This window comes from Schistocerca gregaria, chromosome X (genome assembly GCF_023897955.1).
Source record: "Schistocerca gregaria isolate iqSchGreg1 chromosome X, iqSchGreg1.2, whole genome shotgun sequence".
In the NCBI taxonomy this organism is placed as follows: Eukaryota; Metazoa; Arthropoda; class Insecta; order Orthoptera; family Acrididae; genus Schistocerca; species Schistocerca gregaria.
The window spans coordinates 36,163,190-36,180,796 of NC_064931.1; the positions used below are offsets into that span (position 1 = coordinate 36,163,190).

At 44.5% G+C, this 17,607-nt stretch overlaps 1 protein-coding gene across 1 annotated transcript in view; it reads right to left on the reverse strand.

Annotated features, from left to right (window-relative positions):
- The window catches only part of LOC126298656 (zinc finger FYVE domain-containing protein 9), a 390,138-nt gene that overhangs the window by 187,851 nt on the left and 184,680 nt on the right, over positions 1-17,607 (reverse strand). Inside the window, exon 7 of the mRNA XM_049990071.1 lies at positions 8,747-8,902. Coding sequence (XP_049846028.1) covers positions 8,747-8,902 — 156 coding nt within the window. The remainder of the gene's footprint in view (positions 1-8,746; positions 8,903-17,607) is intronic.

Sequence of the window (17,607 nt, forward strand, 5' to 3'; positions counted from 1 at the left end):
CATTAAGTTAAGTATTCCACCAGCTACGTCCGTTGTTTCTAAATTCTAATTTCCTTGTCCTGTTCCAGACCTCACGCAGCCTACGTGAGCTAAATCGTGTGCCTTTTGGCCTCCTCTAGTAACATGGTGTTGGCTATCCTGCCAACCACAACATTGACGACGAGGCACAACCGTGTTCTTATCGATATTGCCCTGATTTACTTGTGTAATGGCTTAGCCACAATCTCCAGATGTACTGTCCGAATTTTATCGCTTACAGAATCAGCAGACGCAGGCCTTACTGGATGCCCTTGGACAGCTCGTCCAGGGTCTACGTGTGATGCAAAACGATGGGGCAGCAGCCGCTTCACTGCTAACGCAGCCACAACACGCTATTGCACCAACTCTTCGACCTTTTGATGCTGCACTGGAAAGCTGGACGGAGTGGTCATGCCAATTTGGATTCCATCTAGCCGCCTACAAAATGCAAGGTAACGAGCGGCAGTCTTTTTTGTTATCTTCAGTCAGGGTGAAAACATACGGTGTGACAGTCAAATTATTTCCCTGCAGCGACGTAGCAACTCTGTCCTACGACGAAATTTTGTCTGTATTAGATGCATATTTCAAAGAATCAGTCAATGTAGTTGCGAAAAGGTATACCTTCTTTCGTACAAAACGTACGGCAGGTCAGACAAATCGGGAGTGGGTTGCAACCTTCCAAGGCCTTACTAGGGATTGTGCTTTTGAGTGTCAATGTGCACTCCCTTATTCAGATACTATGGTACGTGATGCAATTGCACAGAATGTTTCTGATGTTCGTATGAGGGAACAGATTTTGAAACTAGTCAATCCCTCCCTTCAACAAGTGATGGACGTCTTGGATCGGCAGGACACACTTGACTTTGCTCAGGAATCATTTGAAACTTCGCCAGCAGTGTGTCAGGTTAACCAGCCCGCCGGGCGAGCTGCACGGAGCAGTAAACAGCCCTCGCGCCCGGCCGCCAAACTCTCAGCCACGTGTGCCGCGCAGGCAAGCAAAAGCAGTGATCAAATTATGCCTGCGATTTGCTACTAAACATTCGCGTGAGAATTGCCCGTCACGCCAAGCTATTTGCTTTTATTGTAATAATAAAGGACATGTTCAGAGTGTTTGCCAGAAAAATCTCAGATCGGAAGCTTAAAACCTTTTCAGGCCCTTTGCTTCGCGCTGGAATCGGAATCGAACCAAGGATACCCAGGCTCGCGAAACTTCGACCATGGAAATTCATGTAGTTCATTCCACTCCGCCCAGTGCCACTCTCTCTAACTGTGACTGTGTTTGTCCCAAAAATAGTGTGCGTCGACATCGCCCGAACTCCCGTCAAATCGCAAGTGATTATGTACCAGTGTCAGTTCACGTTGCACGAGACAGTCGCTTTTGTCGTCAGCAGGACAATAAACTTTTTGTAGATTTGGACATTAACGGCAAAGTGATACCATTCCAGCCCGATACCGGAGCTGCAGTTTCACTGATCAATCAAGACACTTGCAAACTGCTGAGCACACCTTGATTGCGTGCCGCAAATGTTAACTAACTATTCACGTCAAGAGATCCCTGTGTTAGGACAGTGCAGCCTTCTTGCAGCATACAAAGGACAAACAAAACTTGTGTCATTTTACGTCCTTCGTTCTTCTTCTGCAGTGAACTTGTTTGGTTTTTATTTATTTCAGTTGTTTAACTTGTCTATAGTAAATCAGGTCCTATCAGTGAACCAGACGGTGCCTTCAGACAGTGTTTCTCATCTATGTGAAGAATTCGCAGACATTTTTGCTCCAGGCCTCGGTTGCGCTAAGAACTATAAAGCACATTTGGAACTGAAAGTAAACCCGCAACCGAAGTTTTTCAGAGCGAGCAATGTTCCCCACGCATTGCGTGATGAGGTCGCAAAAGCATTACACGATTTGGAATCACAAGGTGTAACTGAACGTGTGCAGGCTTCTCTCTGGGCATCAGAGAGACTTTGTGTGGACTTCAAGGCAACAGTGAATCCACAACTAGTGATTGCAACTTTTCCTTTATCCCGCCCGGAAGATCTTTTTGACACACTGTGCTAGGGTAAATATTTTTCGAAGTTGGACCTCACAGATGCGTGTTTGCAAATACCGGTGGACAAAGAATCACAGCGCGTTTTGGTGGTTAACATGAATCTTGGGTTGTATCAATTCCAACGACTGCCATTCGGGTGTGCATCCACCCCTGCATTGTTTCAGCAATATCTGCATACTGTTTGTGCATCGGTCCCTACTGCAGCAAATTATCTGGACGATATTGTAATCTCCGGAAAGACGGAAGAACAACATTTGGCCAATCTCTGAACATTATTTCAGGTCTTGCAACAAAATGGTCTTCGCTTGCGGAAGGACAAATGTGTGTTTTTTGCTCGTGACTTGCCATACTTGGGACATGTACTCAATGCCGAAGGCATACATCCCAGTCCAATGCACCTCCGTGCCATACAAGACTTGCCTTCGCCGCAGAATTTGAAGCAGCTACAGAGTGTGCTGGGAAAAATAAATTACTACCACCGCTATGTGCCGCATGCCTCTTCCATTTCAGCTCCGCTTCATCGCTTACGCCGTAAGGGTGTTCCGTTCATCTGGACTACAGAATGCGACCGCGGCTTTCACCGGTTGAAATTGGCGTTGCTTTCCAATACTTGCCTTACACCATTCAATCCCTAGAAGCCCCTTTTGTTGATGGTGGATGCATCGGATTTCGGGATCGGTGCTGTGCTTGCGCACAAAGATGGATCGCACGATCGCCCTATTGCCTTTGTGTCGAAATTGCTCTTGTCTGCGCAACGAAATTATTCACAGATCGAGAAAGAAGCATTGGCTCTTGTATTTGGTGTTACAAAGTTTCATGATTTCTTGTATGGTCGTCACTTTACTATAATCACAGACCACAAACCTTTGACATCGCTTTTTCATCCGACCAAGCCTGTACCTCCACATACAGCACAGAAATTCATTCGCTGGTCTATTTTCCTCTCGCAGTACCACTACAATATCTTGTATCGGTCCACTGCTAAGCATGGAAACGCAGATGCGTTGTCCCGCTTGCCTGTTGCTGAGGATAGAGCATATGATTCCTCCGAACTTGCTTGCATGTTCACTGATGCGGAAACTGATGATGTGGTCAAATCGTTTCAGATTGATTTTCGTTGTGTAATTACAGCCACAGGTGCCGGACCCTGTCCTTGCTCTCGTTCTGCATTTTGTTGCTACGCAATGGCCCTTGTCAAAGTCACGGATCGGGGACCCTTTGGTTCGCCGATTTTTTGCTCACAAGGAGAGACTTTTTGTACGACATGGTGTTTTGCTGTTGCATTCTGATAATGATCAGTCCAGGGTCGTGGTACCACGTTCGTTACAGTCCTCTGTGTTACAGCTTCTCCACCAAGGACTTTGGTGTATAGTGAGAACGAAACAACTTGCTCGTCAGCAGTGTACTTGGTTCGGAATCGATGCCGCGATTACAAATATGTGCTCTTCTTGCATGGTGTGTGCCGAACAACAATCAGCACCACCGCAGAAATTCTTTGCATGGCCAAAAGCCACTTCCCCTTGGCAACGCTTCCACATCAATTTTGCTGGTCCATTCTGGAATGCTCGATGGTTGGTTGTGGTAGATTCATTCAGTAATTTTCCTTTTGTTGTCCAGATGTCTTCCACGATGTCATCTGCCACCATCCAAGCGTTATCTGCTACCTTTTCCATTGAAGGTTTTCCACAGACTATGGTTTCTGACAATGGCCCACAATTCATGTCCGCATTCTGCAAGGCCAATGGTATTCAACATCTGACGTTCGCGCCGTTTTCGCCACAGTCAAACGGTGCCGCTGAACGATTGGTCAGGACTTTCAAGTCACAGATGTTGAAGTTAAAAGAGTCGCATTCTTGGGAGGACGTGTTATTGCTCTTTTGTCCTCGTATCGCTCTCAGCCCCGAGATGGTCGTTCGCCGGCTGAGTTGCTCCACGGGTGCCCTCATCGGACCTTGATGTCTTTGCTACACCTGCTGCATCAGGTTCCTGTGCAGCGGCAGAGACCTGCTTTTGCTAAAGGCGACGTTGTCTACTATCGCCACTACCGAGGTTCATGGCATTGGCTCGAAGGGCGCATTCTTCGCTGCCTCGGACGCGCTATGTATCTGGTTTTGGCGGCCTCTCATGAGGTGCGTCGGTATCTCAATCAGCTGCGCTTCTGACGTCGCACGGGATCTGCCGCTTGCCGTCTGCTTTCAGCGATGATGCCGTCCGGTCAGCACCCCGGGGACCCATATACTGGCTCGCCACAGCCTCAGGTGTTACCGACGCTGCCTTCCATTATGCCCCATGGCGATGCGCCGCCGCCGCCACCGCCGCCGCCGTCTGTTCTCCCGCTGGTGACACCTGCAGTGGACGCGACGCTGCAACCACCAGGCGCCTCCCTGGGTAACGCGCCGCCAATTGCTTCCTGTGACCAGTTGTCCTCCGACATGGAACTCTTGCCCACTCCGGACCATATGTCGTCTTCGCCCGTCGGATGCCCTGGCCCGATGGAGGTCGACCCTTCGGCCCCTCCTGTCTCTCTACGGGCACATACACCGCATGTTTGCGTGCACACTGGAGCAGGTTTTCAGGCGTTTCCTAGCTCCCCGCGGTCCGAATGGCAGGGTGCGGGTGGCACAGCCTCGCCTGTTGTTAGGCTCCCCACTTCGCCACATACGTCAACATGGGGTCCTCCCCACGGTGGGCGGAAGCCTTATGCCACAACCGTACGCCGATTTGCGGGGGAGGAATGTGGTGTCACCGCCAGACGCCACACTTGCTAGGTGGTAGCCTTTAAATCGGCTGCGGTCTGGTAGTATACGTCGGACCCGCGTGTCGCCACTATGAGTGATTGCAGACCAAGAGCCGCCACACAGCAGGTCTTGAGAGACTTCCTAGCACTCACCCAGTTGTACAGCCGACTTTGCTAGCGATGGTTCACTGCCTATTTATGTTCTCATTTGCTGAGAAGATAGTTTAGCATAGCCTTCAGCTACGTCATTTGCTACGACCTAGCAAGGCGCCATTATCAGTCACTATTGATATTGAGAACTATATACCGTCAAGAGCGACATTCATCCTTAATGGATTAAAGTTAAGTATTCCACCAGCTACATCCATTGTTTCTAAATTCTAATTTCCTTGTCTGTTCCAGACTTAACGCAGCCTGCGTGAGCTAAATCGTATGCCTTTCGGCCTCCTCTAGTAACACGGTGTTGGCTCTCCAGCCATCCACAACAATAATAATAATACGGCTCATCAGCATCACACGATTGCATCTATCAACCCTAAGTAAAATATCTGTTGTTATTACACAAATAGCCCTACCCATGACTGTGGAACAGGATCTAGCATTACCATACATTTACCAAGGGAAAATAAACTCAAAACAAAATTTTCTACCAGGGAATGAAACTGCACAATTTGATGTCCCTCCGTCTGAACACTTAGGCATCACTGGATGCAAATATGGAGGGGCATGTGGTCAGCACATCGGTCTCCCAGGTGTTGTCAGTTTTCATGGCTGGAGCCGCAACTTTTCAATCAAGTATATTCTCAATTGGCCTCACAAGAGCTGAGTGCACCCTGTTTGCTAACAGTGCCTGGCAGACCCAGACAGACATCCATCCAAGTGCTACTCAAGCCCGACAGTGTTTAACTTCGGTAATCTGACAGGAACCAGTGTTTACCACTGTAGCGTGGCCATTGGCTAGCATATACAGTAACATATCACATGTAACACAAAGCAGAAGCCAGTAAAAATGTAATATAAATGAATAATAAAACATTTCTACAATGTACTTCCACTTTAATATATGTTACTAAAATTCATTCACTCAGTATTTGTGATGGAGAATACTAACCTCTAGTCATCTTCCCGCATTCAACATATCCTTAATTATGGAAGATAGAAAACAAGATTGGGATTTAAAATTCCAACGACAACATCACAAAAGACAGAGCACAAGCTCAGATTGGGGTAGGATGCGGAAGGAAATTGGAACTGGCTTTTTTAAAGGAGCTTTCCTAGAATTTGTCTTAAGGTATTTAGTTGGGTTAGTTAAGTTATTTGGGAAAACCACAGAAAACATAAAACTGGATGGCTGGTTGAGAAATTGAATCCATTCTGCCCAAACATCAGTTTAGTGTCTTACCACTGTGACAACGTTAAGTCTTAATCATAAAAGGATGCCGAGTCAGTTTTTCATGCACATAAGCGTCAAAGCATGAAGAAATTGATGGAAAGGCAAGGGTATTTTCAGAGAGAGAGAGAGAGAGAGAGAGAGAGAGAGAGAGAGAGAGTTTTTCAATTTGCACTGAAGTTTGTGCTAATTTGAATTTTTCTGGCACATTAAAATTGTCCAGTTGTAAACAATGTCTAAGTCCTGGTGAAACTAGATCTTAAATGAATTATACAGATTTCTTAACTTAAATTATGTTTAATTGTAAACTTTTCATTGTGTTTTACTGTTTCATTAAGCTGAAATGTCTAGTATCATTGAAAAATGGGCTGTGGATGAATAAACAACTACCAAACTACATACATGAAGAAACTGCAGAACCATAGAGCTTACCTCAGAAGCACTAGGTTTTCTAACAGTACAAAAAGCAGACAACAAATACAACATAATCATACTGTCTGCACTCCCTTGTACACTATTTTGGCCATCCATCACTTATGAGGAAGTTGTCACGGCTACGAGTGTAACAAAACCGATTCAAATTATACTACTTCAGTCATGTTATAGCAAGAAATATATCTTTAAGTATTAAATGATCATATTTCATGAGTGAAGTAGCAACTGTTGACCTCGTACACATATGCTACTCATTGGGTGCTAGAACATGTAATTAAAAATTCTTCACAAACTGTCCCTTTCTCAATAACTAAATTTAGCACCAGCAAATATTTAATGGAATCAAACAATTTGTTTGGACATCAATACACACTAAAAAGCATAACTGCTGAACGTAGTCAAGACTGTATAAACACTCAGACAAGAAATAATAACTCAAGGTTTACAGCTTTGAAGTTATCTTAAGAAGTCAATCGTAAGTATGGAAGTCAACAACATCTATACTCTGTGAATCACTACGAAGATACTGCCATACATTAGGATTTTTTCTTGCACCATTAATGGAAGGAGCAAATGAAGAATAGTTACTTATATGTCTTCCTGTTTTAGGTATGTTCTAATCTGAAAGCTGAAGAAAAATTACAAGTTACATAAAAATCACTGATGTAGTAAATACATTAGCAATAAATAATTCATCCAAAAGATAGTATGCAAAGTTCCATCTTGTTTATGTGCTTATCGGCAATTATGTGCCGCAGTTACTCGCTGAAATGTAACCTTAATTTTTTAAATTGTTTATGTTTATGTTTTCAGATGTTCAATTACCATATCTACATTAATGACAGATGTAACAAGTACTTACAACCAAGCAACAACACTCTTAAAATAATCAAGCAGATATAACAATTACTTTCAGCCAAACAATTCTTATACAATGAGCAAGCAGGGAGAATGGAAAATTCCCTCAAATCTCAAGCTTTCAGGATTAGCTACAGGAATAGAAAAAAATTGACGCTTAAGGTTACCAAGAAATATACAAAGATCAAGACCAAACTAATTACAGTATACTGATAGGAATGCTAATCAAATATGCCCCGAGGTATGAACCACCTAAAATTTTTCTCAACCTATCAACAAACCCCTTACATTGTGTAGGCATTGCACGATATATTCGTTTAAAATTTTTGACCATCTCAGAGTCCTTCCTCTAAAATCTGTTTCTTTGCCTCGTAACATGTATGCAGTGACGAGGACATATCTTCTCAAATAATTTGAATATTTGCTCCAAATAATAGGACATCATAACTGCACAGCTGCGAATTTTCTCTGCAACATAGATTTTGATCTTATCAACTGCAGGTGTGAAGTTACACAATTCTCCACTGTTGCCTACTTCACACTACCTTGTCCACTCACCATCGTTTTAATTATCCTCATCTTTCGAACGTTTTCGCTGCTGCAAACCCTTAACACTGCATTTGCCTTTCCTTGCACTTTTATTTCATATGCATAGTCTTTTTCATCACACTGTGTTTCTTCTTATATATTTGAAATTATTTCACCTTAACACAAGGGTTCTGTCTACTAACATACAGACTGCCATCTTATAAGAAGCACTTCCGCACTCTCAGGAATCTAGTACTGATACTCTATTGTGTATCTCCCCAAGCTCTGAGTGGAGAGATTTGTCCTTTCAAAGATCATGTTCAGCTTACCACAAGACACATTTCTTCTGCCTGTCCTATCAGTCCCCCTGATAACTCTACAACAAGAAACCAATGCATCTTGCAGCTGAATTTTTGCTGTTGTTGTGTGCTCTTCCTCTACATTTGATTCTGGTATATGCAGTTAAGTACACCATCATGCAGTAGTTGCAATAGAAATGCAACATTCTTTTTTTCTCTGTGAACACAATAATGGAATACTATGCATTAAAATGTGGTGTGTCTTACAACTGTTCAGATCTGTTTAACTGTAGGTATGCTTCTGACACTGAAATTTTGGAAACATTTATTGCTGGAAAAAGGGATCGGAAAATGAGTACAGTAAAGCAGTAATTGTTTTAGTTCCTCATGCAAGCCACTTAAAGACAAAAAAATATGAACATATATCTACTGACCAGGTGGTGTACCAATCCTCTTCGAAGTCCTTTCCTGGCGGCGATAAGGTATTCTTGGTTCAGATGAACCATCCAACTCCGTTAAGTCTCCGCCAGGACGAATACCATCACTAAACATTACCTGTTTAGTGACTTCACTTCTTGGCCTTGAACTACCTGAAAATGTTTCATGAAACCAGATAAATATATTAACTTTGAAGCACCTCCAATAAATCTTTTTTTTTTAAGTTTACACCTATGATAGTAAAATTCATACAACAAAGAGGTTAGTTGGTTGCTTTAAAGGCGGGAGAAGGGACCAAACTATGAGGCCGTCAGTCCCTTGTTCCTAATAAAACAATGTCACCAATGTCACAAGTGTGAGAATAAAACGGATGAAACATATAATACAAAACGGAAAGAAAGTAAAAGCAACAAGAACGATGGGAAGGCAACTACCACTACAAGGAACAAAAGAGGACACGAAAACAACAGAAAGACGCAAGAAACATAAGATAGTAAATCATGTAAACGGATCACAGTGGCTGGCTGACCACAAGAATAAAAAGGAAAAGCCACTCTGCAACACATTAAAACCTCCACCTTAAAAGCATTAGGGTGGAGAGGACAGAAGGACAAAGGACAAATGCTAAAACCTACATAGAAGTATAAAACCCACTCTCACAGATAAAACATAAAACTAAAGCTGCTGTGGAGGCATTGTTACCCAACACCAAGGGTAGGGTGCTGGGAAAGTTAAAATCCCGCTGCACAGTAGCTAAAAGTGGGCAGTCCAGCAAGAGGTGGACAACTGTCATTAGGGAGCCACAGCGACAATGAGGTGGGGCCTCAGGACGGCGTAGGTAACCATGCGTCAGCCACGTATGGCCAATGCGGAGCTGGCACAGGACAACTGATTCCCTGCGAGAGGCCCTGCATGGAAGATTCACACATATTCATAGTCTCCTTAATGAGACGCAGTTTGTTGTGCGTGCTGTAATTCCATTCTGTCTCCCAAAGCAAAAAAAAACACTGCAGTGTAAGACAGAACGCAGGTCACCTTCGGAGATGCCTATCTCCAGAAGTGGTTTCTGCGTCACCTGTTTGGCCAGCCTGTCGGCAAGTTTGCTGCCGAGGATTGCGACGTGGCCTGGGGTCCACACAAACACCACGGAATGGCAGAACTGTTCCAGGGCATACATGGACTCCTGAATGGACGCTACCAGAGGGTGGCAAGGGTAGCACTGGTCGATAGCTTGTAGGCTGCTCAATGAGTCAATATGCAGGAGAAATGACACGTCACCACATGAGCGGACGTGCTCAAGAGCACGAGATATGGCCGCCATCTCTGCAGTGAAAACACTGCAGCCAACTGGCCAGGAGTGCTGCTCAATATGTCCTCCATTAACATATGCGGAGCCTACATGACTATCAGCCAATGAGCCGGCAGTGTAAACTGCTTCAGAGCCCGGGAACGCGTCAAGAATTGAGAGTAAGTGACAGCAGATAGCAGTGGGGTTAACGGAGTCCTTAGGGCCATGAAAAAGGTCGAGGCGTACACCATGGAGGCGTACGTGAATAGACCGGAAGTAGAGGTGGTAAAGGGAAGGACTCCAGTTCGGAGAGAAAGGACCGCACGCGAACCGCAATCGTTAGCCCCGATCTGGGCTGCCAATGCGGGAGATGGACTGCCGTGGGTGGGAAAAGAAGAAGATAATTTGGATACTTAGGGGTACTATGAATGTGTGCTGCATAACTGTCAAGCATTTGCAAACGCCTCATCTGCAGTGGAGGGACAGCAGCCTCCACCAGTACGCTGGTCACCGGACTTGTCCTAAAAGCTCCTGTCACTAATCGAATCCCACAGTGGTGCAAAAGGTCAAGTAAATGCAAAGCTGAAAGCGCTGCCAAACCATAAACCACACTCCCATAGTCAATTAAGGATTGGACAAGGGCTCTGTCGAGCTGCAGCAATGTACAGTGATCTGCACCCTAATTGGTGTTGCTCAGGCAACGGAGGGCATTGAGGTGCTGCCAGCACTTCTGCTTAGGTTGACAAAGATGAGGGAGCCAAGTCAATCGAGCATCGAAAACCAGTCCTAGAAACTGATATGTTTCCACTACAGTGAGTGGACCGTCATTAATGTAATGTTCGGGTTCCGGATGAATGATACGATGCCGACAGAAATGCATGACACACAACTTTGCAGCTGAAAACTGGAGGCCGTGGGCTAGAGCCCATGACTGCACCTTGTGGATGCTCAGCAATAACAGTACTGGAGCAGCAGTCATCTGCATACAGAGAAAGTGAGACGGAGGGTCCAACAGCTGCTGCTAGACTGTTAATGGCCACTAGAAATAGAGAGACAGACACTCAATACACAGCCCTGCGGGACTCCATTCTCCATGATATGGATGGAACTATGGGGGTCACCAACTTGGACACACAAAGTACAGAGCAACAGGAAGTTTTGGATAAAAATCGTGAGTGGTACCCAGAGACCTCACTCACACAATACGGCAAGGATATGATGTCCCCAAGTTGTGCCGTATGCTTTACGTAAGTAAAGAAAGACAGCAATCACGTGTTGTCGTCTGGAACAGGTTGTTAGGATGGCGGACTCAATGGACACAAGATTGTCAGTGATAGAGCAACACTGGCGGAAGCCGCCCTGACATGGAGCCAGCAAGCCACATGACTCCAGGACCCAACCCAGCTGTTGACATACCATATGTTCCAGCAGCTTACAAAAAACATTGCTGAGGCTGATAGGCCAATAGCTATCCACATCGAGCAGGTTTTTACCAGGTTTGAGCACTGGAATGATGGTGTTCTCCCGCCACTGCGATGGAAAGACGCCATCGCACCAGATCTGGTTGAAGATGACAAGATTTCGCCTGTAGTCAGATGAGAGATGTTTAATCATCTAGCTGTGGATGTGATCAGGCCCAGGAACTGCGTCAGGACAATATGCAAGGGCACTGAGGAGCTCCCACTCTGTAAATGGGGTGTCATAGGATTCACTGCAGCATGTACTGAATGAGAGGATATTCCCTTCCAGACACCATTTGAGTGTGCCAAATGCTGGGGAGTAATTCTTCGATGCAGAGGCTCGAGGAAAGTGCTCAGCAACGTGCTTGGCAATCGCGTTTGCATTGGTACATATCTCGTCATTTATGGTAACACCAGGCACAGCTGTTGGGGCCTGGTATCCGAAAAGACATTTAATCTTTACCCAGATTTGGGAAGGTGATGTGTGGCACCCAATGGTGGAGACATATATCTCCCAATACTCCTCCTTCTGTTGCTGGATGAGGTAAGGAACACGGGCACGGAGCCATTTAAAGGCTATGAGGTCATCCAGGAAAGGGTGCCGCTTATGATGCTCTAGAGCTCGCCAACGCTCCTTAATTGCTTCAGCGACTTCTGCCGACCACCAAGAGACTGCCTTACGCCTCGGGCACCCTAAAGGGCGAGAGATCGCGTTTTTTGCCACAGAAACAATTGTGCTAGTCACCTGCTCAACCATCACATCAATGTTACTGTGTGGGGGAGATTCAGCGGTGACAGCACACGTGAAAGTTCCCCAGTCCACCTTGTTCAAAGCCCATCTGGGGAGGCGTCCATGTGCCTGACACTGGGGCAGTGACAGGAAGATGGGGAAGTGATCACTACCACACAGGTCGTATTGTGCTCTCCAGTGGATAGATAGGAGAAGTTCTGGGCTGCAAATTGATAAATCAATGGCCGAGTAACTACCATGAGCCACACCTAAATGAGTGGAGGCCCCAGTATTCAAAGCGCAGAGGTCGAATTGTGACAGTAGAGTTTCAACATCTCTGCCTCGGCCAGTAAGCACGGTACCACCCCACAAGGGTTTACGGGCATTAAAATCTCCCAGAAGTAGGAAAGGTTTAGGGATTTGATCAATCAGTGCAGCTAATACATTCAGGGATTACTGCACCTTCTGGAGGAAGATATACATTGCAGACAGTTATTTCCAGTGTCGTCCTTATTCTGACAGGCACAGCTTAAAGAGGGGTTTGAAAGGACACATGTTCACTACAGGCTGAGTTCAGGACATAAACGCAAACTCCACCTGATACTCAATTATAATCGCTACGGTTCCTGTAATATCCCTCAGAGTTGCTTGGGCAAGGGTCCGCATGGCCAGGAACCAGTTTTCCTGGAGGGCAATGCAGATGGCAGGTGTAAAGATAATAGTTGTCGTAGCTCAGCCAGGCATTGGAAAAAACAGCCGAAATTCCACTGGAGGATGACATCATTGTGAGACTGGGAAGGCATGGAACACTGAATGAGGCTGTTTACGCCTCAGAGTCACCTGCTGCCACTGACTTATTGCCTGAGCAGTCTATATCCATTATGTCTGAGAGTCTCGCGAGATCTAGGTCCTCATCGGACGCCAGAATCTCCACCACTACATCAGACGCAGAGCTTGTAGGTAGTGGTGGTGTGGATGCTACAGCGATTTCCTTGGTCTTAGGGGTTTTCTTTTTGGATTTCTCTTGCTGCTCCTTGGGTTTCCCTGGCTAGGAGGACTTCACTGGCTCAGTCTCCTGGACTGAGGATGAGCGTGAAGCCCTACGACCAGCTGCTTTTGGGCTCTTCAGCCACTGGCGGTGTCATCTTTCCCACTAGAAGAAACCTGGGAATGGAGTGACCCAAGGCATACTTCAAATACAAAAGACATAACTGAAATTCACAGGATTCTCAACAGCCCTCCCATGGGGCCAGTGGAGGTACAGTCTCACTGCTCATTTTGCAGGATGGTAAAGAAAAATTTAAGACAGACCTTTCGTTAATAAATAGGGAAATAAGTCAATGATGTTTCCCCTTGCCCTTTCTTTTTCCAGTGCAAGGCATCAGATCATTGCTCAACACACAAAGGGATTAAATTGTGGCCCTAGAGAGCCATAATCGAAATGTGTTCCACATTACCAGGAGAAAGTGGTATTCTGATTGTAGGATCGCTTCAGATTAGTTTAAAATTTAGTTTGAATCTTTTCAAAAACTTCATCTTTTTTTTAAACCAGAGTCACTTGTTCTGCCCAGAATTTCAGGTCCTCTCAAAAGCAAAGTCACTGGGGTCAGAGTTACAGCTCAGCTTTGACAAATACTGGTCCGGAGACATGCCTTGGTCTTACTGAAGAAAAATCCCAACACTGCATAAGTGGGAAGGGCACCAGGAAACAGAAATTATTATATTGAGACCATAATCTGAACCAAGTGCTTTCCACAACATTACATTACCATAAAGCTCATACTGATCTCTCTTTGGTGATACTTTCTGAACAGAAGGAATGGTAGTTCACTGATCTGGCATTCACTTCCCTACATAGTCTTCTTAACCGACTCCAATAAATAACAGTTTTATTTTACAGTTGATTTATAACAACAATATTTAACATTCATCAGCATATCTACAACTGAATATCACTTTGAAATAAAGTATGAACAACATACCCTGAGACGACAAAAGTCATCTCCTCCTCATCAGCCTCCTAACATTCTGTCAGACCTCCTTTTGCCTAGTGTAGTGCAGCAACTCAATGTGACATGGACTCAACAAGTTGTCAGAAGTCCCCTGCAAAAATACTGAGCCAGGCTGCCTCTACAGCTGTCCATAATTGTGAAAGTGTTGCCCCTGCAGGAGTCTGTGCACAAACTGACCTCTTAATTATGTCCCATAAATGATCAGTGGGATTCATACCGGGCAATATGGATGGCCAAATCATTTGCTTGCATTGTCCAGGATGTTCCTCAAACCAATTACGAACAATTGTGGTCTGGTGACATGGCGCACTGTCATTCTTAAAAATTCCATTGTAGTCTGGGAACATGAAGTACATGAATAGCTGTAAATGGTCTCCAAGCAGCCAAACATAACTATTTCCAGTCAATGATCAGTTCAGTTGGAGCAGAGAGGACCGAGTTCAGGTTGCACACTGCCTTGTTGACAACTTGGGTCCATGGCTTCGTGGAGTCAGCACCACACACTAACCCTGCTACCAAATCTTACCAACTGACCAGCTCTTACCAACCAAAACCAGGACTCATCTGGCCATGCCTCAGTTTTACAGTCATCCAGGGTCTAACCGATATGGTAACAAGCCCAAGAGCGCTGCTGCAGTCAATGTCATGCTCCCCAGCCTACTAATGGCAAATTTCACTTCACTGTCCTAAAAGACATGTCGTAATACATCTGTAGTTATTTCATGCAGTGTTGCTTGTCTGTTAGCACTGACAACTGCACACAACTGCCGCTGCTCTCTGTCGTTAGGTGAAGGCTGTCAGCCACTGCCTTATCCGTGGTGAGAGGTAATACCTGAAATCTGGTATTCTCGACACACCCTTGACACTGTGGATCTCGGAATATTGAATTCCCTAATTATTTCAGAAATTGAATGTCCCATGTGTCTAGCTCAAACTACCATTTCACATTCAAAGTCTTTTAATTCCTACCACACTGCCATTAGCACGCCGGAAACCTTTGCACTTGAATCACTTGAGTACAAATGACTGCTCCACCAATGCACTGTCCTTTTATACTTTGTGTATGCAATACTATAACCATCTGTGCATGTGCATACCACTATCCCCATCAGAGTGTGTACTACTCATTTTCAACAAACAGGCTATGTTAACTGCAATGATATTTAAAACATATTGTTGGTATTCAGACTAAATACGATAGCCTGAAGGGTAGAATTATTAACTTTCACATTAAATAATTTTCTATGAAAAGTGTGAAGCACTATGATACTTCTTGGCAGACAGAAGAGTAATATATATAAGAAACTAAATCAGTTTCTGACAGATCACAATAACCTGCAACAAATACAAACATACATAGGGGCAACAAATCTGAGAGAAACATTATTCAGCAGCTGTGTTGCAATCATCAAAATTAGTGCCCCATCAGTACTAACTGCTACAGGATCAACATCCACATATGTACTCTGCAAGCCACCATATTGTGCATGGCAGAGAGTGCCTTGTACCATTACTAGTCATTTCCTTCACTGTTCCACTCACAAGTAGAGTAAGGAGAAAGTGACTGTCCATGTGTCTCTGTATGAGTCCTAATTTTTCTTATCTTCATGGCACTTAAGGTAAACATATGTTGGTGGCAGTAGAATCATTCTGCAGTCAGCTTCAAATGCCAGTTCTCTAACTTTCTCAATATTTATCCTCGAAAATAACGTCACCTTGCTGCCAGTGATTCCCATTTGAGTTCCTGAAGCATCTCTGTAGCACCTGTGATGATGATTGAACCCACCAGTAACAAATCTAGCAGCCACCTCCGGATTGCTTCAATGTCTTCCTTTAATTCAACATGGTGAGGATTCCAAACACTCAGTCGGTACTCAACAATGAGTTGCACTAGTGCTCTGTATGTGATCTGCTTTACAGATGAAACAGATTTTCTTGAAATTCTCCCAATAAATGAAAATCAACTATTCGCCTTCCCTACTACAATCAAATGCTTGCTCCATTTCATTTCACTTTGCTGCATCAAGCCCAAATATCTAATCAATGTGACTGTGTCAAGTAGCTAATGCTGTATTCAAGCATTACATGATTGTTTCTACTACTCATCTGCATTACCTACATTTAGAGCTAGCTGCCATTCATCACAGCCACTAGAAATTTCGTCAAAGTCATCCTGTATCACCCTACAGTCACTCAACAATGACACCTTCGCATACACCACAGAATCATCAGCAAACTGCTGAAGACTGCTGCTAACCCCTGTGTGTCAGATCATTTGTGTATATAGAGGATACTGAAGATCTACAAAGAAACCACATTACATGGAAAATACCTTGGACAGCCGACAGGCTTTTGTAGAGGTGAGCACTTGAACCATAGTAATGAGCGATTTGTTTTTCCTGCCACAATGTATATGACATTTAAGAATTATATTACTGCCTAATGAAGATATATTAGAGTTATTGTACCACATACTGAAATGAATTTGGAACACAACTACGAAACATCACCTCAAGGGGAAGATAAGAGTGAGTAGATGTAGGAAGGAGTTGCCATACATTGTACATAAGCACTGTCACCAATGTCTTTCAGGGTTGCCACAAGTTTCCGAAAGTGCAATTCCCTGATATCCAGACAAGTTTTAGCATTTTTCCCTGACAAACTTTGAGATCTCAAGGGTAAGTTAAAACATAAGTTGACAAACTGTCTTTGCAACTATGGTACAAGAAACAATAGCGCAAACAAGGAAATATCTAAAACAAAAAGCTTGTAAGCAGATGGCGTTTCCTGATGTGAGCAAAAATCTTCAGTACCAGCACCAACATCTTTTGTAATGAACTATTTTTAGATGGAGAAAGCAAGCCAAATGGTATATGTCAGGCATTTCCAACCGAGCTCCAGGGAGCCGGAGCGCTCCAGAGCGCTCACCGGCACCTCGGAGCCCGCGTGGAGGGGGAAAGCAAACTCACTGCCCCATGCAGCCGCAACTGACGCAATAATCCGTGTTCAATGACAGCTATGACTAGCCGCGGGAGCCCTGTACCTCTATTGGAGGATACCTTTCTATTCATTGAGAGGGATGGTCGTCCTCAGTGTCTTGTATGTCATAAAGTATTTCATTCTGCAAAGAGGTACAATATACAACGACATTATACACGTCTTCACGCAGCGCACTACGATCAGGTAGAAGGCGTTGCACGCAGAAAACTGGTAGCCAGGCTTAAGAACGACATAACAGGAGATGTAAGTTTTAAAACGGTTTCGTAATATGGAGGGTATCAAAACGTGCAACATAGTTCGTGTTCTGTAATGCGTTTATAATTTTCAAGTGAATGAGAGCAGAGAAAACACTACTGAATCTGCAATT